Source organism: Macaca fascicularis, chromosome 8 (genome assembly GCF_037993035.2).
Source record: "Macaca fascicularis isolate 582-1 chromosome 8, T2T-MFA8v1.1".
Lineage (NCBI taxonomy): Eukaryota > Metazoa > Chordata > Mammalia > Primates > Cercopithecidae > Macaca > Macaca fascicularis.
The window spans coordinates 105,911,493-105,935,687 of NC_088382.1; the positions used below are offsets into that span (position 1 = coordinate 105,911,493).

Genomic DNA, 24,195 nt, shown 5'->3' on the forward strand with positions numbered 1-24,195 from the left:
GACAACTGAAGTTGTGATACTTTGTTTTACAAATAAAAAAGCAAAGACTCAGAGATGAAATCACTTGCCCAGGATAACACATCATAAACAGAAAACAAATCTTTGTTTACTGGTAATAAGTCAAAGGCTAGTTAAGCCTTTCACTATATCTCATTGCCCCTAATCTTTAAACTCCACTTTCCTTTTCCTGATTCTTAGCCAACTGTGAATATCTGTGTTCAAGAAGTTAACAATGTAGATAATCCAAAATGAAGTGTGCTTTGTGGCATTATCTGAGCTGTAGATATTAGATGACTAATGTAGTATGTGCTCTGGAAACTTGTAACAGTTCAAATGAAATAAAGCCATTTTATAATGAAACCACTTTAAAAATCCTCCGTTTTCATCTTCACTAGAATGACAAAGCACCAACTTAAAGTAAACCAACTCTCTCCCTTTCTCTGAACTTGCTGTATTTTCTAAGAAGGAAAAGGTAAACAAGAATTGAGTCACTAGGAACTTGATGAAAAATCTACCACAGTATATGTACCCAAATTTACAGTATCAAATGGTTTCCAATATCAGTTGAGACCCGAGGCATTTAAAAATATATTCATTTATTCATACATATATTCACTTTACAATATTGCATTTTCACATACATAAAAATCTAAAGCGTTTTTAAGAATTTATCAAAGTCTTGTACTGATGCTTTGGCAATCTCTTCACAAAATATTTCATCAGGAATAGATACGAGTTTGTCCAAAGAGATGTAGTTAGGTTTTGCTGGATCATACTGGGCTCTTCCTAAATAGGTAAGAAACAAGTGTCTTTCTTTGATTTTAAACAGCCTTGTATTAAATACCTAGAAAAGAAAAAAAGTTTTTAAAAAACATTGCACATTGGAGGATGAAACATTAAAAAGTTTACTTGGCAAAAATTTTAATAGGTTAACCAATACAAAGTACTAACCACGTGTTCAGTAAGTAGGATAAATGCCAGAGGATTTAAATCCTATATTTTCTGTTAAAAAACTAGAAAAAGGGATTCAAAATCAACATACAAAACAATAATAAAATAATTAAGGGCTATAATGTGGGCAAAGAAGATTGAGTGCTCCAGAGACACAGGAGAATGTGTTAAAAAAGCAAATCTTCGGCCTGGCGCGGTGGCTCACGCCTGTAGTCCTAGCACTTTGGGAGGCTGAGGCAGGCAGATCATCTGAGGTCAGGAGTTCAAGACAAGCCTGGCCAACATGGCAAAACCCTATCTCTACTAAAAATACAAAAATTAGCTGGGCGTGGTGGCACATGCCTATAATCCCAGCTACTCGGGAGGTTGAGGCAGGAGAATTGGTTGAACCCAGGAGACAGAGGTTGCAGTGAGCCGAGATCCTGCCACCACCTCCAGCCTGGGCAACAGAGTAAGACTCCGTCTCAAAAAAAAAAAAAAAAAAAAAAAGGGCAAATCTTCAAGCCTCACCCCAAAACTACTTAATCAGCAACTCTGAGAGCAGGACTCAGAAATCTGTCTTAACAAGCCCTCTAGATGATTCTGATATTTACCAAGTTTGAGAACCAATGTTAGACATCAGGATGTTATTGTAAAAAAAAGGATAAGATTTCATAATCTGTAACACCTCTCTCTCTCTTTTTTTAAATTCCCACACCTCCCCTTAACTAGAATCAAAATGAAATGAATCTGACCTCTGCGAGAGCAACTGGGAAAATATGTCTTACCTGCCTCAAACTAAAACTCCTAAAAACTACAGTGAGAAGCAACTTTAGAAAGGAGTCAGAAGCAGGCAAGGCTCTACAGCCGACTGCAGAAAGAAGAGAGAAATGGGAGATCTGGCCAGACTTGAGCTACAGCCCTGAAGCCTGAGAGATCTGTGAGGCCCCCTAGCGAGGCTCAGAGGAAGCCCTTTCAATATTATGCCTGCCTCAAGCTCTCCTCTTGGCTCTTACAGACACAATGTGAACACAGGACATGATACACAACCCCTAGGCCTCTTTCCCTACATTCAAGTGAAAACAGTAACAGATCAGTTGGAAAGGACACTATGAAAAACAATTGTTGAAAACCAAAGTACTATGAGAAGAGTGACTAAAAAAAGTACAGGGTGCTACCTCAACATGGGATTGGCTTGCTTTTGGAACAGAACATCTCTCTTTTCAGTCTCTGCTATTCTGCCCTTGTTCTGATCATTAAATTCCCATGATCACAATATTATGGATAATGAAGATGTAAGATGTTTTATATATATATATACACACATATATATATATGTGTGTGTGTGTATATATATATATACACATACACACACACACACATATTTTTTTTTAAAGTATGACTCCAATGCAGTGATTCTTGGCTTAAAAAACTATCACCCAGCCGGGCACGGTGGCTCACACCTGTAATCCCAGCACTTTGGAGGCCAAGGTGGGCGGATCACGAGGTCAAGAGTTTGAGACCATCCTGGCCAACATGGTGAAACCTCATCTCTACTAAAAATCCAAAAATTAGCTGGGCATGGTGGCGGGCGCCTGTAGTCCCATCTACTCGGGAGGCTGAGGCAGGAGAATCGCTTGAACCCGGGAGGCAGAGGTGGCAGTGAGCTGAGATCATGCCACTGCACTCCAGCCTGGCAACAGAGCCAGACTCGGTCTCAAAAAACCCAAAAAACCAAAAACCAAAAACCAAAAAACAACTATCATCCAGCATACAGACAAAACCACAAACGGTTCTGGTGCTCCCAAACTATTATTAATTTCCTAAATATAATAACACTTCAAAGCATTTATTTAGCTTATGAGTAGATATTATGTTTACTTCTCCAGTGGTCCAAAGTTACTCCATCATTAGAGAGTTGTGTACTCTTTCAAGTCCAAAAGTTACTGCTCAGATTGAAGTGTTTCTCCCTTCTTTTTTTATGAGTGTGGTGGTGCAGGAGGAGGGTTGTTGGCCACCAGGGGCTACTTTGCCATTGGCACAAAAATTTCATCCCATTAATGACATATTAAATTCTTCGGAGTTAAAAAAAAAAAAGTGCCCCTAGCCTGAGAATTATTGGTTCCCTCTTATCCTAAGGTGGACTTCAGCTTTGCCTTCACAGAAAATCACAGAGGAAGGGGAGAGCCAAGGTTTTGGGGGATATTGAATATAACCTCTTTCCTTAGCCTAGTGATTTCTTCACATTCATTACCCTAAAACTGCTTTTGTTATCCTCTACCTTCCACGATCTCTTCTTTGAAATGACTAAATTACTTCTTTCCCCATTTTTAATTAATCCTAAGTCAGATCTGCCAACCAGGAATATTATCTGCATGAGAAAATTAGTTCCACGCCACTGAGATTTAAACACCAGCCAAAAATTTAAAGTCTATATCAGCCCGTCCACAGCCTTACTGTCTGTTAATGTATTTTTTCATTAATAAGCTTTTTATTTTTCTGTTCTTTTTCCCCCAATAATTCCACCCAGACTCTAGGAATCTGAGAATCCCAATTTGGAAGCCACAATTCTACAATAGAGCTTCTCAGAAGCAAGGGTTTGGGGTGCCTAAAAATCTGTGTTTTTAAGTGATTTTGATACATCTGGTCAGCTTATAATTTCTTCTATTTGGAAAGCTCCTCTCCATCTTTCAAACACCACTCACTCTTCTACAGACAATTCAAATGTCACTTCTAGCGGATCATAGTAAAAGGCTTGTAAAAGTCCAGTTTTTAAACTGGACTGCTGGAGTTCTAATCGTGGTTGTGCCCCAACCTTGTTACTTGGGTAACCTTGGACAGGTTACTTAAATCTCTTTAAGCTTAAGTTCTTTATGTGTAAAATAGGGGTAATAATAACATCTACCTCACATGGTTGTTGTGAGAATTAACTGTGTTAATACAAATAAAGCAATAAAGATAGAGCTGGCACACAGTAAGTACTCAATTGCTGTTATTACTTCTATAATTCTCCTACCACTTCTAAATCACACTGTAGGAGCTCGGATTAGGACTCTTTACCATCATATAAAGCAATTTTATTTTATTTAATTAATTAATTTATTTTTTGAGATGGAGTTTTGCTCTGTCGCCCAGGCTGGAGTGCAGTGGCATGATCTCGGCTCACTGCAAGCTCTGCCTCTCGGGTTCATGCCATTCTCCTGCCTCAGCTTCCTCAGTAGCTAGGACTACAGGCGCCCGCCACTACGCCTGGCTAATTTTTTTTTTTTTTTTTTTGTATTTTTAGTAGAGACGGGGTTTCACGTGTTAGGCAGGATGGTCTCAAACTCCTGACCTCGTGATCTGCCCAACTTGGCCTCCCAAAGTGCTGGGTTTACAGGCGTGAGCCACAGCGCCCGACCAAAGCAATTCTATTTTAAAACCTGTCTTCCACACTCGATTATAAGTTCCACAAGAACAGAGACCATGTCTGCTTGACTTTTGTATCCTCAGTGCCCAGTGTCTAGCACTGATGGATGCTCAGTGATATACTGGAAAAATGACAGACCACGAAGGTTAGGAGGGGACAATATCATATATTCTTACCATCATTTATGGTCCCTGAATTACCCACCAACCCAGGGAAAAACAAACTCTCATTGCTTTTTTGTTGAAGATTATTTTACAATTACTCCATGAGTCAAATTCACAAAATTGTAGGCTTCTAACACTTCTATAATGAGTATATTTATGTTTGGTAAAATAGGAAAATCCTATATTAGAGACCCATTCCTCGTGAAGTATAATAGGCAAATAAATATAGCTGTATGTGAAGGAACTGGACCTAATGCAGTATTAGGTAATTAGAGAGCTGTATTAAGGTAATATTTGTTTTACCCATCTTTTTTCAAAAACAGGAACACACGTGTTCTAGCAAATGGAGTAGAAGGATCACTTAAATAAAAATTCAGTTTGTCATTTATCCAATAAATACTGAGTGGCTATTTGCATAGGAAATAGGAAAAAAGGATTACTTTGATAAAATCCAATCATTCATTTGTTCATCAAATATTAATTGTGCGCCTCCCTTAGTGCCAGGTGTAGTTCTACGCACTGGGGATTTGGCAGTGTATAAATCAGACAAAGTTTCTGCTTTTAAAGAGTAATATTCAAGATCAATATTCTTGCGAACAGCAGATAATATCACTCACTAGGTAAAGAATACAAGAGTTTGATTAGCTTAGAAAATATAATTACGGCTTGGACATTATGGCAAACTGGAACACTTTTATATTGGGATGGGGATCATTACAATATGGCTCATTGATTCATGGATTTAAATAAACTGTGACTAAAAAGTACATGTAGCAGTGAAAAGACCTTTAAGGGAAGTGATCTATTTCAAAGTTAAGTGGAGAAAAACATGAGAGAGACTACATTCGATTTGTTCTGCCTGATTCCAACAAACAGAACTAGGACTAGGTAGAAACTCCAGGGAAACAGACTAATCACTGATTTCTCCTCAGGAAATGTACATTTGTGCCCTGAAAGTTGTAAACTCTTCCCAGTGTACAGAACCATGCAGCTGGACAGCAGCTCTGAATGAAGCGCAATGGCAGCGCTTACAGAGAGAGCTGTGAGTGGCATTACCTGTGGGAACTTGACAATGATGTGGTGGGGAATGCTCATCACATTGTGCACAAAATCAAATGTCTCGGTAAGTTTCCTTTTATTTGCAGTTAACATCTTCGGGATTCTGGTGATCATATGTTGAATTTCGTTATGTTTAAAACCAAGTTCAAGACGGTAAACCTAAACGAAAGTAAATTTGCTATGAATAAGTAGAAATAGTTATTTTGGTACCATGGCAAGGCTGCGCTGATTCTTTTTGTTTTTGAGATAGAGCTCGTTCTGTTGCCCAGGCTTCAGTGCAGTGGCACAATCTCCTGCCTCAGTCTCCCAAGTAACTGGAACTACAGAGGAATGCCACCACACCTGACTAGTTCTTGTATTTTTAGTAGAGCCAGGGTTTCACCAGGTTGGCCAGGCTGATCGTGAACTCCTGACCTCAAGTGATCTACCCGCCTTGGCCTCCCGAAGTGCTTACAGGCATGAGCCACCGCATCTGGACAAGATTCTTTTTTTGAGACTGCGTCTCGCTCTGTCATCCAGGCTGGAGTGCAGTAACACAATCTCAGCTTACTGCAACCTCCATTTCTTGGATTCAAGTGATTCTCCTGCCTCAGACTTCTAAGTAGCTAGGATTACAGGTGCCCATCACCACGCCTGGCTAATTTTTGTATTTTTAGTAGAGATGAGGTTTCACCATGTTAGATAGGCTAGTCTCAAACTCTTGACTTCAAGTGATCTGCCCACCTCGGCCTCCCACGCTAGGGTTACGGGCCTGAGCCACCGTGCCTGGCCATGATTCTTCTAAACTTAAAATAACATTTTAAAATTTGGAGACAGCTATGCCAGTGCCTTCAGGGAATTACAGCTTCCGGCTCCTGGGGTCACCGGAATTTCACACCCCTCTGCTGAGAAAGAGCTACACAGTGATCGTCATGAAGATCACCAAAGGGGCAACCATAATTATGAGAGAGAATGAGTGACATGGGAGGGCTGCAGGTCAGAGGCAACACCAAACAGATCCTTCAGCAGCAGGATCATCAAAATGCTTTTTGAGCTTTTGCTCCCAAGCACACCGACATATATGTTGTCTGAAAAATGACATGTCAACATTCCAAGCAGAGATAAGGAACTAAACAACCAAACATGGGCCAGGTCCTCTACTTGCTTCCATAGTGTCCTGTGTGCGCCCACCAAGTAACTGCCCCCATCACTCTGGATTTGATCCACCACTAGACTGTAAGCTCCTTGGGAGGAGGAGCTGTCTCCCCAGCATGGCGCTTGGGCAGGAGCTCAATAAAGATTTATTTAATGACTGAACTGTTCACCTCAGAAAACAGCCCTTACATAATATTTCAAATACTACTACAGCTTTATATACTAACTAGTCAACTGCTCTTGGCTTCATGTTATTCTCTTGCAGGAAGGACAGTAAAGAGTGTCTGGTACATTCTGTGATAGAATGAGAGTTGGCAATTGGGACAGGTGCAAAGGAGAGCAATGTGTTATCTGTTACTCTTTTCACAGAAGTCTTTTGGATCCAGCCTCCAAAACTCCCTGAGACATACACAGACTGTCATGCTGGCCAACAGGAGTAGTTTCGTAGACTGGTAACACTGCCCAGGTAACAAAGACATCAGACTCCCACAATGGGCAACAGAAACAGTTTCAGGGTACCACTTATATCCCTATCTATTGCTTTAGGATTGTGGGTATCAATGTCTGCAAGGTGATTTACTCATGTTAATACCTGGTCAACATGAAAATATTAACTGAAACAAACTGCTTGCTAGACATTTGTTAAAGATAATTTCCTATTTCTCTTTTTAGAAATAACTTATTTTAAAGTCTAGTTTTCTTTTAGATGACAGCAAAATCTATTCTCTTCAGAGGATTTTAACACCTAAAGAAACTGATTTCTCAAAAGCCTAAAGTTGTCCTACCTTCATATTTTCTTTCACGGGTTCCAGACTTCCAGTTAGCAGCCTTGGGAGACGAACTACCAGATCTCTAGTCTGTGGTTGCAAACAAAACAATCTAGTATTACTATATGTGCATCTTTAACTAGTTTGGAGAATTAAGGCACTAATAAGACACAAAGTTAAAACTTAAAATATGACCCAGTCAGAAAAATGATAGGAACCCCAGGAATATAAAATGTTAGTACTGTTTGGAAAAAAAGAAAACAAAAAGTGAAGGAACCAGTTTGATTAAGTATTATAAAATGATGTAGCTCTATGTTTAAACTAGCAGGATAATTCATTTTTGTACAAAAAATACCAGAAATGTATATGATTCACATGGGCTGGGCATCTGTTAGGAACATGAGATTTATCAGCTACTAAAATGTACCAGACATAGAAATAAACAAATTCTCTCCTTTTCTTTACCTTTTTCACACTAAGTTCAAGTTCTTTCTGAAAAAATCCCAATCTGTTATCCAGTCTTTCCACTGAAAAGTTCAGCAAAAATGGTGCTTTTCTGACCATCTGTGCAACATCTGCTTTACTGAAATTTTTTGAAAGCAGATAAGCCACCCTAGAGAAACATAAATACATACGCATGTGATAAACATTTACATTCTTTTTTTTTTTGAGACACAGTCTCATGCTGCTTTCCAAAATAACAGCTATTTTTAAAAAGGCTCCCACATCCTAAATTACTAACTAAATAAAAGCATTCTGTAACAATGGCAAAAATGGCAAAAACATGTTTAAAACAAGCATTCACCCAACTCTAGATGGTTTCCATTTACACTTAAAAACAGAAAATAATTCTGAAATCCACTAATAGGTATTAGTTGTGGTTTTTGCCATTACTTTCAATAGCAAAAACATGATTACTTTTGCACCAACCTTTAGATTCTCTTTTCAATTAATCTGGTTTATTACTTGGTAAGAAAGAATGAAATAGCTTCTGCTTAAGTTTTATTGTTATTTTTTTGGGGGGATAAGAACAGAAAAACACAAATTAAGAAAATAACACAAATTAAGAAAATTAAGGAAATAATGGTTACAACTGAGAGAAGCATTTTTTAGGTTAGTATATTTACTGAGCCCCTCCCTTCCCCTCTTCTATTCTTTTCCTTTCAGGAAGAGTCTCGCTCTGTTGCCCAGGCTGGAGTGCAGTGGCATGATCTTGGCTCAATGCAACCTCCGCCTCCCAGGTTCAAGTGACTCTCTTGCTTCAGCCTCCCAAGTAGCTGGGATTACAGGCATGCACCAGTAGACCCAGCTAATTTTTGTATTTTTAGTAGAGACGGGGTTTCACCATCTTGACCAGGCTAGTCTCGAACTCCTAACTTCAAGTGATCCACCCACCTCGGCTTCCCAAAGTGCTGGGATTACACTTGAGTGACCATGCCTGGCCTGAATATGTATTTTCATAAATAATTTTTTACTACGGTCTTTCAATATGTATTTTGTTAACTTAGATATTTTCCTGCTAAGTTTTTGAAAATTAAACTATGTAAGTTAGTAAAATATAGAAAGCTTGACTATAAAATAATATTTTTTTAAAAAAATCTAAGAACATAGTAAAAGATAGTTTTACTAAATGTCTAAAATATATCAGGATATTATTTTGTTTAATTCTAACCAGAAAAACAAAAAAACTTGTGAGCCAGGTAAATTTTCCTCATTACACTTGAGGAAACATGGATTCAGGGAAGTTAAATAACTTGTCTGAGATCATCACCTAATTACTGACAAAACTAAGATGTGAACTCAGGCATGCCTACATCTAAAGACTATGGTATTTTCATACTATATACCAAAACTTATATTACTTTATAATCACATGACTATTACTCCTTTAAAAATAGTTAAAATATTTATAAATTTAAGTATATAAAAATTTTAAGTGCATGGCAAAATAAAACAAAACACAACAAAAACACCCCACTATAAATGAAGTCAAAAGACAAGTGACAATCTAGGAAAAATATCTGCAACATGTCTCAGATACAGAACTAATTTTCTTAATATATAAAAGAACGTTTACCAAAAAGGAAAAAAGCCTGGTTAAAAAATAGCAAAGGATACATTACAGAAAAGGAAATGTAGACAGAAATTCAACATATGAAAAGATGCTCCAAACAACATTCCATGTTTCAACATTTGATGCTCCAAACCAACAAATAAAGTATTCTTTTTATCTATACAATGAACTGAAAGCAAAGTGTGATAGCACTGTATTTGTGAGGATAACAGGGAAGCTGGCACTTCTGTACACTGTTGGGGAGAGTATAAACTGGAAAACAACCCCTTTGAAGGATAATTTGGCAATATCTACTGAAGTTACAGATGAACATACCCTTTGACCTAGCATTTCCACTTTTAGAAATATGTCCTACAGAGATACACCAATATGTGTGATTTTTCAGAAGTATACAAAGTCAGTCACTGCAGCCTTGTCCTAACAGTGGACTGGAAACATACTCCATGCTTATCAACAGGTACTAAGGAGATCCGCACCATGGACTGTACTAGAGTTAAAAAGAATAGGCAGCACCAAGAAAAAATAATCTCCGAGATATAGTTAAGATAGTGGGATACAGAATAGTATGTATAAATGCTACCAATTGTTATGAATTTGTATTCATGTGTGTATACACAGATATATGCTTTATAGAACATTCCTAGAAGGTTGAACAAAAAATCCTGATAACAGCAGCTGTATCCATAGGTGGGTCCTGGAAGGCCAAGGGACAAAGTAGGAGAAAAGGAGGTATTACTTGTTGTTTTTTTGGCAGCAAGGTTTGGCATTTGATTAAAAAATTATCAAAACTATTGTCTACATTGTAATGATTTTTCCAACAAAAAATTAAGATATAATGCCCACCCAACCAAAAAAAAAAGAGTATTTAAATAATTAAAATGCCAATTATTCATTTGAAAATTCTACAAGGATCTTTTAAACACAATTTTTTATTGAAAAAATAAGTACATGAAATCAACTGTTATAGAAATAAGACTGCTGCATACATCAGAACCAGTAACAAAGTTCATTTAAATAAAGGTTCTCACACCTGTGCCTATTCAGTATTTTTTTTACTGTATACTCTTTTGAATATATGTGGTTGCATGACATATTACAAAATTCTAAGTAATTTTTATAAACGTTCTACAGCTTAATTTGATAGCCAGCCAGGTTTAGCCAGATTTTATTTTTTTAAGAAAAAAACTTAGGAATCAATGGACTATGATTAGGAATCAATGGACTATGCTACCTATGTGAGAATATTCCTCAGTTGTTAGAAGCATGTATGGCTTAAGCAAGTAACTTAAGCTACTAAGCTTAAGTTTCCTTCAAAGAATTAAATGCAGAGACAGTATGTAGTAGTCAGAACCCTGGAGTTTGATTAACTGGAGTTGAAACCACTTACTCTGCTACTTATACTAACGGTGTGTAATCTTGGGCAAATTATTTAACTTCTCTGCGACTCCCATGTACAAAGGGGCTATTAACAATAACAGTGCAGACTGGGAAATGATCCCTACCCTCCTGGTATTCATGCTTTCTTGGAATAAATCTTGAGCAAAAAGGCTGGTTTTTGACTGCAGAGGGAATTAGTGTTCCTGACAGCCAGGAAGACTACAGCTGGATATGTCAGATTAGTTTCTTAGAATCATTCTCTCTCCCCTCTGTATTGTGATAGCTTATCTATATTACACCAGAATATCACTCTCATGAAGGGAAAGACTGTCTCTGATGTCTAAAGTTTAGGCCAGTGTCTCGCATATAGAAGGGCTCAAATGTTCAATTTAATAAATGCGGTTTTTGTTTCGTGTTTTTTTTCCTAATTCCGAGAAAAGACATTAGACTATGATGGTTTAAGGAACTGCAAAGCCCTCTGAAATGTAGTGAGAATCAACATCAGTGTGGAGAACAGTCTGGAGGGTCAAGACTAGAGGCAGACCAATTAGGAGACTGTTGCAGTAGTCTTGGTGTGGTATGATGGGGAACTGAGGCAAAACAGTCAAAGCAAAGATTCAGAGAAATGCCATGACTGATTTGAGCTATAAGAAAGGAAGAACTGATGGGCTTTCATGATTTATTAGATGTAGATGATAAAAGAAGAGAAAGCAAATTAATACCAATATTTCTGAGTTGGGCAAAAGGGTATTCAGTGAATCTGGGAATACAGACTGGCTTGGGTGACAGGTGGGGGTGATGATGAATTCAAAATGTTAACTTAGGGACAGGGGTTTTGTTCTCTGTGGTATTCCCAATGCCTAGCAAGATTCTTACCTCATGGATCAATATCTCACTGTATTTATTTTCACAAATTCAGTATTTCTTTGAATGTTGAATGAAGTACAGAGATGTTTATAAAAGTGCTCTTTAAAGAAGAAAACAAGGAACAACCAAAATAGCCAACTTATGGAAATGATTAAGCAAATTACATAGTAATTTGCCACGACAATATCAAACATCTAACAACAAAAATTGGCCAGACAAAAAAACTACAAAAGATCTTATCTTTAAGCGTACTCTCAGATAAGTTAGTTTTTGTTGATGATTTTATTTTTTTAAGAAAAAAACTTATTCCAGTTTCTAAAGAGAAAGAGTTAATTACTGACTCAGTAATAAGTTGAAAACATAAAAATAATAATGGGGCTGGGCAGGGTGGCTCATGCCTGTAAAATTCCAGCATTTTGGAGGCCAAGATGGGCAGATCACTTGAGGTCAGGAGTTCAAGACCAGCCTGGCCAACATGGTGAAACCCCATCTCTACTAAAAATACAAAAATTAGCCAGGCCTGGTGGCTATCCATAATCACCCAGATACTTGGGAGGCTGAGGCAGGAGAATCACTTGAACCCGGGAGGCGGAGGTTACAGTGAGCCAAAATTTTGCCACTGAACTCCAGCCTGGGCAACAGGGCGAGACTCCATCTCAAATAATAATAATAATAATAATAATAATAGGTAGTTGAATAAAAGAACTGTTGTAAATACTTAATTTAGATCAAAAAAGGTCTATAACAAAAAAATAACTTTCATGTTCATTATCTTCGTAGACTCTTGTGCAGCAGAGACTTACAGAATAACTTCCACATATATTTCCTTCATAATCATTTCTTGGGTTATATGATAATCTTTTTTTTTTTTTTTTTTTTTTTTTTGAGACCGAGTCTCACTTTGTGGCCTAGGCTGGAGTGCAGTGGCGCGATCTCGGCTCACAAGCTCCACCTCCTGGGTTTACGCCATTCTCCTGCCTCAGCCTCCCAAGCAGCTGGGACTACAGGCGCCCGCCACCTCACCCAGCTAGTTTTTTGTATGTTTTACTACAGACGGGGTTTCACCGTGTTAGCCAGGATGGTCTCGATCTCCTGACCTCGTGATCTGCCCATCTCGGCCTCCCAAAGTGCTGAGATTACAGGCTTGAGCCACTGCACCTGGCCGATAATCCTTTTAAAAGTCCTACCTGATCTTCAGATTTTCAAGGTCTTCAGAGAAAATTGCATGATTTTTTGTCAGGAATGCTCCCAGTTGGTTATCCTCTATACCCACGTCTTTAAGAAACAGGAGCATCTGCTTAATGTCTTTTTCAAAATCCAGTCTCAGAAGGAGGTTTGCTGCTTCTGTATGTTTTTCTATCTTGGACAAATCCACTCCTATAATAAATTATAAATACTGTTTGAAGATGACTTCTTAGTTTACCTGTTAAACTCATATACATAAGCACAAGAAATTACTGATGGAGATCAATACCTATCCAAAGGAACACTGAGATAGATCAATAGAAACTTCTAAATATTTTTAAACTAAGTTGGTTGCAGAAACAACATAGTATTTATTTTAAAAATCAAGTACAGAGGAAAATAGAGCATTTAGTGCTACATTTCCCCCCAAAACAAATTCACTAAGTCATACTGGAGTAGGGTCATCATCTTTGTCTAAGGTTTCTTGAATATTGTTTCAGAATGTTTGTCAGTCCCTAACGAACCCCGTAGTAACTGGTAATTCTGCAGGGTAACAAACAATATGAATAAAATGTTACTGTCTCTGAAGATTTTATTATTTCCTTAGTTATAAGCATTATTTTAAAAATATGTTTATGATTCCCATCATAGGGGGAATAAAAATGACCCTGTGCCTTACTCATCATTGTAATCTCTAGGTCTTTAGCACAGAGACAAGTCCCTTGAAGAAACTCAAGAAATGTTTGAGAACAAGTGAACACATAGCCCTTCAAGTATACAACAAAGCAGAAAATATACAACCTTAAACCTCCACATTTAAAACTTCTTAATGGCATCCACAATTAAAAAAAAAAAATCATCATATTCATTATAACTCCAAATATTAGAACCAAATATGATTATAAATCCAAATTTCTTGATATTAAACAGGTATTGATAAAAGATGCCCATGAACAGTGAAATGGATTAAATACACATAGACACAATGATATGGTTAGGCTGTGTCCCCACCCAAATCTCATCTTGAATTCCCATGTGGTGTGGGAGGGACCTGGTGGGAGGTAACTGAATCATGGGGAGAGGTCTTTGCTGTGCTGTTGTGTGATACTGAGTAAGTCTCACAAGACCTGATGGTTTTAAACAGGGGGGTTTCCCGGCACAAGCTCCCTTCTCTTGGCTGCTGCCACATGAGACGTGCCTTTCACCTTCCGCCATAATTGTGAGGCCTCCCCAGCCACATGGAACTGTAAGTCCATTAAACCTCTTCCTTTTGTAAATTGCCCAGTCTCAGGTTTATCAGCAGTGTGAAAACAGCCTAATACACCCACTCACAGAATGAAGATCCAGAATAAACTAGAAAATGTTATTATACAACAATATGCATTTCAGATCAAATAGATAGACTATTTGTTAAAATATATGGGACCACTAGCTATACTTTTGAAAAAAAACATTCTCTTTATATCTTATATGAAATTAATTCTAGATAAAGAATCTAAATATATACTAACTCTACTAGAAAAACATAAAATTTAAAAAAAATTAAGTTTACAGAAAAGTATAAAACCTATGTGTAGAAAAAGGTCTGGAAAGCTTTTCCACGAATTGGTAATAGTGGTTACTTTTGAGAAGTGGAACTGGGGATGAAGAGAGGGTAAGAGGTCCTTCTCTTATAATATCTGCACTTTTGACAACCAGATGTAATTCTTTTGTAATTTAAATATTAGTAGAAAAATAAATCCAATTATTAGATGGACAAATAAATAAGATGAAAACCGGTTCCAAAAATCTGTGATAAACGGGAGAACAGATGCTTTAAAAATAACATAAAGGGTTCAGACTTCACATTTAACTCAATATTACAGCTGACATGAACTGAAGTGCCTTGCTCAGCATGAGCTGTCACACCCTGACTGTGCTCGAACAGAAATCCTGAAAAGCTGCTTTTTTAGCAGCAGTAGGAGAGCAGAATCTCATCAGGAATGCACACTGCTCTCAATGCAAATAACTTGGGCTCACTTCATTTCATTAACTTGAAAAAATAGTCCCTGAATGCCCACTACGGACCAGGCACTTCTGTTAGGCACTGGGGTTATAAAAAAAGAATAGTAAACGATTCTAACCTCTAGGTGACCAGTCTAGTTGGGCTTTACCTCATCAGTTCAGTAATTACGAATATTACCATTGTATTCAGTTATGGTTACACGTATTTAGTACATCAATCAGGGTCTAGCAGGCTATACAACGTGCCCTAGAAAGCACAAATGACAAGGACTTTAATGAAGGGACTCTATACAGCGGTGTGAGCAGCCTTAAGAGAACAAACAAGAACCTTCCCAACATTAAAGAGACAAGGAGGCAAAATGTTACCAAGGCACAGAGGGACTACAGGCTATTAAGGAAGGGCTGCTCAAGAGAGCTGTTGTCATGGAGTGAGGCAGGTACAGGACCCAAAGAAGGGAAGGAACATGGGAAAAATATCCCCACCTGGCTCTTCTACCTTCTGTCCTATAGGTGCCTCCCGCTGGCTGAAGCTGCCAAGAAGCCAGCTGGCATAGGAACCCTGGTGCATAGGGGTTTGGCCTCCTGGGACACAGATCAGGCAGGAAATGGGTCTCAGAAGCAAACAGAGAAGCAACTAGGACTTGAGTACTCAAAAATACTGTCTGACCAAGCAAATAAGTCTCCCTTAAGTTACTATTATTTAAGTTATTTCTAACACATGCTGTTGAAGTATCAGCATACAGGTAAAGGAATGGCTGAAACATATTCCAAACCTGTATGTATACTGTAAATTATTTAAAGGTAAGGACTGGGCCAGGCATGGTGGCTCATGCCTGTTATCCCAGCACTTTGGAAAGCCGAGGTGGGAGGAGAGCTTGAGCCCAAGAGTTTGAGACCAGCCTGGGCAACATAGTGACACCCCCTTCTACAAAAGAAAAAAAAATTAGCCGGGATGGCACGTGCCTAAAGTCCCAGCTACTTGGGGGGCTGAGTGGGAGGATCACTTGAGCCCAGGAGGTCAAGGCTGCAATGAGCCAAGACCGTGTCACTGCACTCCAGCCTGGGAGACAGAGCAAGACCCTGTGTCAAAAAAAAAAAGATAAGACAGGGACTGTGTCTTAGTTTATCTTGTATTACCCATAGCACCTGCCATAAGACAGGGAAAGCTGTTTCGAGAGGAAAGGTGACGTCCTCACAGCAGACGTCATCCTTTTCCTACCTCTGAATGTACATTTTTAAAATTATATGTTTATGGAGTACAACATGTTTTGACATCTGAATACATAATGGAATGATTAAATCAAACTAATTAACATATTCATTACCTCACATACTCATCATTTTTTTTTTTGTGGTGAGAACACTTAAAATCTACTCTCTTAAGAATTTTCAAGTATACATTATTATTAACTACCATCATCATGCTGGACAATAGATCTCCAGAACTTATGCCACCTGTTTAATTGAAACTTTGTACCCTTTGCCCAACAACTCCCCATTCCTCCCCACCCCCACTCCCTGGCTCCCTCTGCTCCTAAGAGTTCAACTTTTTTAGGTTTCATATATAAGTGAGATCATGTAGCATTAGTCATTCTGTGCTTATTTCACTTAGCATAGCATCCTCCAGGTTCATCCATGTTGTTGCAAATAACAGGATCTCCTTTTTCAAAGCTGACTAGTACTCCAATGTATAAATATACCACATTTTCTTTAACCATTCATCCACTGATGGACACTTAGGCTGATTCACAGAACACTTTATTTGCATCTCTCATGTGGGACTTATCACTTTGCCCTTCATCCTTGCATTAATATTTAGATGTTTCTGAGGACTTGAAGCTTCTTGAGAACAAAGGCCATTCTTTTTTTTTTTTTTTTTTTTTTTTTGAGATGGAGTCTCGCTCTGTCGCCCAGGCTGGAGTGCAGTGGCGCGATCTCGGCTCACTGCAAGCTCCGCCTCCCGGGTTCACGCCATTCTCCTGCCTCAGCCTCCCGAGTAGCTGGGACTACAGGCGCCCACAACCGCGCCCAGCTAATTTTTTGTATTTTTAGTAGAGACGGGGTTTCACCGTGGTCTCGATCTCCTGACCTTGTGATCCGCCCGCCTCGGCCTCCCAAAGTGCTGGGATTACAGGCGTGAGCCACCGCGCCCGGCCAAGAACAAAGGCCATTCTAAACATACAGGTAACATTTGGGTAACTGGGCACAGAGTGATGAATATACAATTATAATGGAGTGTCATGAGTGCTAGGATCAAAGTAAGCAGGAAGTGAAATGAGAGCCTGAAGAGGGTCACTCTGTCTGCAGGGTCAAGAAGACACTTTAGAAGTTACTTGGACTTCAGTGATGTTCTCCAGTTGTTGGAGTTGGCTAAACAAAGGAGGGAAGTGGCAAGCCATGAGCTGAACAGGTAAGCAGAAGCCAAATCAGGGCAAGCTTTGATGCCATAGGAAGGTTTTGAAGGATTTTAAGTAGGTCACTGACTTAGATCTGCATTTCAGAAAGAACACTAACACTGTAAAGATATCAGAGCCAATACTGCTGAGGAGAAGACTATCAAGATAGGAGGCTCCTGCAGCCACTCAGTGACAAATGAGGACCTAAACAAGGTAGTGACTGTAGGATGACAGAAGTGGACGGATTTGAAAGAAATAAAGAGGGTAGCATCCATAGGATAAGGTGTTAAATTAGATGTAAAGAGGGAGGGGACAAAAGCAATAAGAATCAAGGATAGGCTGAGTGCAGTGGCTCATGCCTATAATCTCAGCACTTTGGGAGGCCCAGGCAGGCAGATTGCTTGGGGCCAAGAGTTCAAGATCAGCCTGGCCAATAGGGTGAAACCTCGTCTCTACTAAAAATAAAAAAATAGCCAGGCATGGTGGCACATGCCTGTAATCCCAGCTACTAGGGAGGCTGAGGTGGGAGAATCGCTTGAACCTGGGAGGCAGGTTGCAGTGAGCTGAGATGGCGCCACTGCACTCCAGCCTGGGAGACACAGTGAGACTCCATCTGAAAAAAAAAAAAAAAAAATTCAAGGATGACTCCCAAAGTTTCTAACAGAGCAAAGGTTTTTCTTTTTCCTCTCCTGTTAAAAATCACCTCCCAAAAATATGAGGAATGAGAAACAAAAAATAAGATCCTTCTTTGAGGAAACGAGATTATATCCCCACATATCTGAAAACAGATGAAGGCATGGCAACAGCCTTATCAGAGAGGAGAAAGACGACACTGAAATGCTTGCAAATGAGAATCTGGCAAGTGGTAAGTGATCAGTACCACGAAAAACTCCAAAGTCTCCTAAATTGGAGTCCCTAGAAATCTGAGAGATTAGAGATGAGGTGCAGACTAAAAACTGGGGGATTCGGTGTGGAGAAATCTAACCTCCCCCAAATCCAGTTCCTCTCAATGCACCAGGAGAAAGAAGATTCATTATCTGGGAAAATCAAGTATGAGAAGTACCAAACCCAGAGAAAATGAGGAAAGCAAAAGTTTGTAATAAAATGCCAGACTAAAAATAAGATGACTAAATTAAAGTTTGGAGGGAGATCCCATGGTTCCCTTCAGCCATCCAGATCCAAGTGCAACCTAATGGTCAACAAGCGAAGACAGCTATAGAGTAGGCCTAGAGAGAAACCGTCCAAATCAGGAGGACGGTGGCTTCAGGAAGGAGGTCAGGGTAGTGGGACAAGCAGGGAACAATCCACTCTGGAGAAATGGAATACATCATCTGATAGGGTTACCTGGGAAAAACTGTCCTGAGTGGCTATTGGAAGGTATGGAAAAGTTTAACCCCAGAAACAAACAAACAAAACAATTCATCAAATGAAGAACAAGGCAACTATTAATGCCGGAAAAATGAAAAGTTGTACAGGAAGGTAAATAATGATAGCATACTTCTTGTTAGGGCAGATAGCAATATTTATAGTCATAATTTAACTACTGATTGATCTAAAATTGTAATTTATATTAGGAGAATTGAAAAGAATACAGGAAAAGTAGATGTGTACATACAAGAGATCAAGTGATGTCTAAAGCTGATGAATCAAACAACAGCACTATAAACAATTATTTTAAAATGAGGAGGTTGAACACAAACAGAAACCATGATACAAGTTAAGTAGATACATCTGGGGAATAGGATGCAAGATCAGCAAGGATGAGGCAGGGAATACAGTTTCTCACTAGAAGCCTTTTTATACTATTTGACTTTTGCTTATGTTTGTATACTACTTAGTATAGATTAAATTGTTAATTTAAAAAAGTAAAAAAAGTAATGAAGAGTACATACAAAAAGTACTTGTAGTTTAGTCAAACTTACCTAGAAGAACTAACTTCTGCAGAGTCTCAGAATGATCCACATAGTCTCGAAGTGTGAATGAAGCTGGTGGCAATGGAGGGTCTGCAATAATCTGAATAGCCTCTTCCTCTGAAATTGGCTGCATTGGAGACAATGGAGGCAATTCATCCAGTTCTTTGAAAGAAAGAAACAAATTAGTGCTCTAATATGCACACTTAAAACTATTTCTACAAAGATCGGCTCTTCCCTTGTTTGCTTCTTTCAATGGTTAAATCTCGGGATGATTTTAGAATTAAACATCCAAGAAGACCCCAATTTTTCACCTTTTAAGAGGTAAGGTTACAACTATTTAGACAGACTAACTACTGCTCCTCCAAGATTAGAAATTTGTTGGTAAATTTCAAAGCACACAATGCCTTTCCTTCACTTAATCAGTAGGTGAGAATGCTAAAGATTACCTAACTTTCAAGCACATTTTGAAAGAGATTGAGTTTACCATAGCCTGTTAACTTGGCCTAAAGTACACATATGCCAAGAGTCTGAATTGCATGGATTAAAGTAATTATATCCTGAAAGTCTTTGTTTTGACCCAATGCCCTCCCCTTCAAGTTACCCTCAAATACATCTTTAAGAGGGTTTCTATGATTGTTTCTACAACCTGTAGTCCTCTCTACAGGAGATGTGACTCTCTCTAGTACAGCGCTGATTCTGAAGTTGTTTCTGTTTTTTTAAAATCAAACGCAGTATGGAAGACACTTAGAACTACACAATACCTTAAGGTAAGGAATCAGGTCTGTGATTTCTTGTTCTGTTTTTTGCCTCTAATCATTAACTAGCCTTTCTCATCATTTATAGCCAGCATCTCCTCCCTGCCCTCTCCCCAGCTCTATTTCCTTCATATTCTACTTAACCTTGTATTATTTCATTACCAGTGAAATATTCCTAGAATAGGACCCATAGGAAGGAGAGGACTGACTAAAAAGCGACATGAGGGCACTTTCTGGAGTAATATAACTGTTTTATTTGTTGATTGCAGTAGTTGTTAGACACTAAATGCGTATGTCAAAATTCATAGAACTATATATCCCACAAGATGAATTTTACTTGATATAATTATACCCTAATAAAACTAATTACCACTAGAATAATTTTGTTTTAAGAATCTAAACAACAAAGTATTTAGAAAGCAAATGTTTTATATGTGTAGCTATAAAATAATCTTACACGTTAGCCCACGAACTTTTTTTCTTAGCCAGTAAAATAAAGGCATGATAGAAGTTCATCAATAGAACCGGTATTATTCTTTTTCTTTCTTGATACAAAATATTACCTGAAATGGGCTAGCAGAATGTAAACAGGTAGCTTGTTCAAATGGCCAAAGTAGAGAAAGGGAGACTTTTCTGAAAGTTCAGAATTACCTTCTAGAAACAGCTCAGAATCAAAGCTGGGTATCTTTTGTGTCTTCTGTGACTGTTCATTCATGGAAGGAAGCAGACTGCTTTGGGTAGAATTATTCTCTTGACTACTTGAGCTAGTAGACTGGGAACTATTCCATAAGGAGGAAGTCTTGTAAGTCTTAAATCCCCACTGGAGAAAGCAATTGTCAGAGGATATCTGAGGCTGAGCAGAAAAGCCATGTAACAATGTTCTTCCTGGTCTAGCAAAACATTTTGTGAGTTGTACAGCATTAATGAGGCTCCTCAACTTAGCTGAGTTAAACCACCTGGGTATCTGTTGGGCTGACAAAGCCATTTTTCTTAGTCTACAAAGGAAAGATATAACCGTCAAAAGAAGAGAAACTTAATTTACTTAAATGTTTAAAACAGTATTCAAACAACAAAAAAATAAACTGTAAATTATTTTTTTCTAAATGAAAGGTGTTTAAACATAGTTAGTCTAAAATAGATGTTTCTTATGCACAGGAAAATCCAACAACAAGGCAATCTCAGTTACAAACCAACAGACAGGAACTTCTGAGTGGAAAAATAAAGATATACTTTACAATTTAAAAACAATGCAACATCACTGGTGTAAGAAAAATGCTTAAAACAAAAATCTGCAAATGTTCAAATAACAGCAGACCTCACTAATCTGTTAATTTAATCATTTAAAGAGAATAAGCTGATGCAATTAAGTGTTCTTGAAATTTGGTGTGAAGGATGTTTCTGCAGCAGATTGCTGATCAAAGTAACACTGAATTATTCAAATGCATTTTATATTTTATGTATATAAATTTGTCCCAAAATGAAAAAACAGAAATCTACTGTGTCCTAAATGAATCATCAAATTATTATTATTGATATATAGAACAGTGAAAGCAGTTTCTTGCTTCATTCTCAGGGCTGAACACTGTTGATTACTTCACAGATAAAGCTGTTCTTCCAAAGGGAATTGAACAAAACCAGTTTTGTCAAGTTTTGTTTCACTGTAGGAAAGAAGAAAAAAGCCTTCCAAAAGAAAAGGTCAAAACTAGCAAGCAAAACCAAGTAACAGAAATAAATAAGCAACCAGCAATTAATACCTGTATATTTTGACTGAAAAAGTAGTTTTCAAAAAGATGTTTATCAGGAAAGGCTAGTGCTATGTTAAACTCCAGGAATATGAAGGGATTTATATTTAGCCAGCTAATAAGAAAGGTAAATTTGATGCATATAATCTTACATTAAATAACATTATCCATATAAAACACAGGATAGAGTCAGGATATAAGAAATGCTCAATAAATGTTAGCCATTATTATTGATTACACAACCAAATACAAATGAATTCTGCTGAATTAATTGCGGCCTACAACTTTATACTTTGTTTTTCTACATGGTGGAATTCGGCTTGTTTTATGCTTTAAATTAGACCAAATACTTGAGGGTCTAATCTCCTTTTGGAGATGCGTAGTTTTGGGAAGTTTGCTGAAAGAGATTTTACGAAAGTGAAAGTCTCCTTTCATCCTGCAATTATTTATTATTATTACTTATTTATTTATTTTTGAGACGGAGTTTCGCCCTTGTCGCCCAGGCTGGAGTGCAATGGCACCATCTCGGCTCACTGCAACCTCTGTCTCCCGGGTTCAAGCGATTCTCGATTCTCGGCAGCTGCCTCAGCCTCCCGAGTAGCTGGGATTACCCGTGCCCGCCACTACGCCTGGCTACTTTTTTGTATGTTTATAGAGATGGGGTTTCACCATGTTGGCCAGGCTGGCCTCGAACTCCTGATCTCACGTGATCCACCCACCTCGGCTTCCCAAAGTGCTAGGATTACAGGTGTGAGCCACTGCGCTCGGCCCATTTTGCGATGATTTTAGAAAAGAAATAAGTATTTTTGCGACGATTTTAGAAAAGAAGTATTCACAATACCCTGCTGGGATAGGTGGTTTCTGTCAGATTTTGGTAGGAAATGGGCTTCCAAATGTGCCAAGTTTTCCCTCAAACCTACAACATTCATTCTCTGCACAGTAGTCATAAGGGCACTAAATTGGAAGCCAGAAGACCTCGGTTGTGCTACCTTGACAAGGCTGTTTCTGGCAGCAGTCTAACAAAATGTCTAGCCCATGATGTGGGGTGGGTGTGGGGTCAATAACCATTCTTCAAATAATGCTTTTTTAAAAGGCTAAGGGTACAATACGATGATTCGTAAGGCCCCTATCAGCTCTAACATTTTTTTGACGCCTAAGCACTTCATCCTACTTCAAACTTCTGAAATCCCAAATTCATCCTGAAGCCTTTCCACACTCAATACCCCTTAAACATCAGGAAGATTCACTTTCAAATTTCATCCCGTCATTAAAAGATCTTTGTGCATACAACTAATGTTTATCCTTGCATTTTTATTTACAAGTGCACTATCTTCTCCACATTATTTCATTGCTGCCTAAACATCTTAACAATTGATTAATTGTTCATTCACGAGAGCAAGGCTGGGTCTCATTCCTGGATCCACCCTTCCAGGGACTATTCTCCACTCTCCCAGAGCCTTGTACTGCTCTAATGCTTGCGGAATGGAAATAAATCAATGGCAAGTACAGTTAACTCACTGGCTTACACAGTACGCAAAAGCGGGTAGGGGATAAGCAGATGTGTATAAAAGCCCTGTGAGGTGGTAACCGGAAGTCTTCTAACAAGTTCCTTTCATCAGGAAAATTACAGAAAACCCTTAAAAGAAACTCTGAAGTCTATTAACAATTCATATATACGGTTCTCAATGAGTGCCTAGTGCTTCGCTAGAAAAAGGCACTGAAATAGGGTTCAAGATTTCTACCTAAGAAAGGCTATAAATGAAATCAGGAAAGAAAGGGAGGTATGGGGGTAGCTTCCTAATAAAGGGCCTCTCAATACTTCCTAGGCCATTTTAGCCCATTTCAGTTCCCCCAAACTTCCGCAGGAAGGCAGAGCCCCCTCCTGAGGCTTCTCACACCGCGCTAATTAGTCAACATGGTTGAGTTTTCACGCCAGCCAGGGAAAAACACAAAACAAAACCAATCACCTTCGACTGGGCCGCGAAAACCTAAAGGCCCTTGAGGCCTTGGGGCGCGGTCTGGACTCGGGTGCGCCGGAACCTGAACTCCTGCCAGGACCGCGATCCTCGCGCTGAGGCAGCTCCTGCTTTACCTGTGGCGAGGCCTGCGCCCCGTAGCGGGTGACCCCGGGACCGACCGACTCGCAGGGCCGCACGCCCAGTCCAGCAGTGCCGCACGCCGGCTCCTCAGCCTGCCCGGCCCAGCGCAGCCGCGCTCCCCGGCCCACGTGGGCTGCGGCCGGAGTGGGCGAGACCATGTGCCGAGTTGCGTGGGGAGACAGCGGGCTACGTGCGCGGAAAAGAGTCAGCCAGGGGCAGCAGATAGCCTTCTCCGGCTCGCCACTCCCTTGAAGTCCTGTGGACTTGGAGTCTGAAGGCTTCTCGAGTGCGTAGAGATGCCTCAGCCGGGATGACAGCGT

The 24,195-nt window shown here is 39.0% G+C and overlaps 1 protein-coding gene across 2 annotated transcripts; it reads right to left on the reverse strand.

Moving 5' to 3' along the window:
• Positions 1-579: 579 nt before the first annotated feature.
• Positions 580-23,987, reverse strand: MTERF3 (mitochondrial transcription termination factor 3). Of its 2 annotated transcripts, none has more exons than XM_005563749.5 (8): positions 23,869-23,987; positions 20,686-21,029; positions 19,289-19,441; positions 12,969-13,158; positions 7,929-8,076; positions 7,482-7,553; positions 5,560-5,721; positions 580-844 (listed from the first exon to the last, which is right to left on the reverse strand). In XM_005563749.5, the coding sequence occupies exons 2-8, from the start codon at positions 21,017-21,019 to the stop codon at positions 650-652; spliced, it is 1,254 nt and encodes a 417-aa protein (XP_005563806.3). In that variant the 5' UTR covers positions 21,020-21,029; positions 23,869-23,987; the 3' UTR covers positions 580-649. The 2 variants fall into 2 exon arrangements, with proteins under 2 accessions (XP_005563806.3, XP_005563805.3); XM_005563748.5 differs by having other exon boundaries at positions 23,744-23,987.
• Between the last annotated feature and the right edge of the window lie 208 nt (positions 23,988-24,195).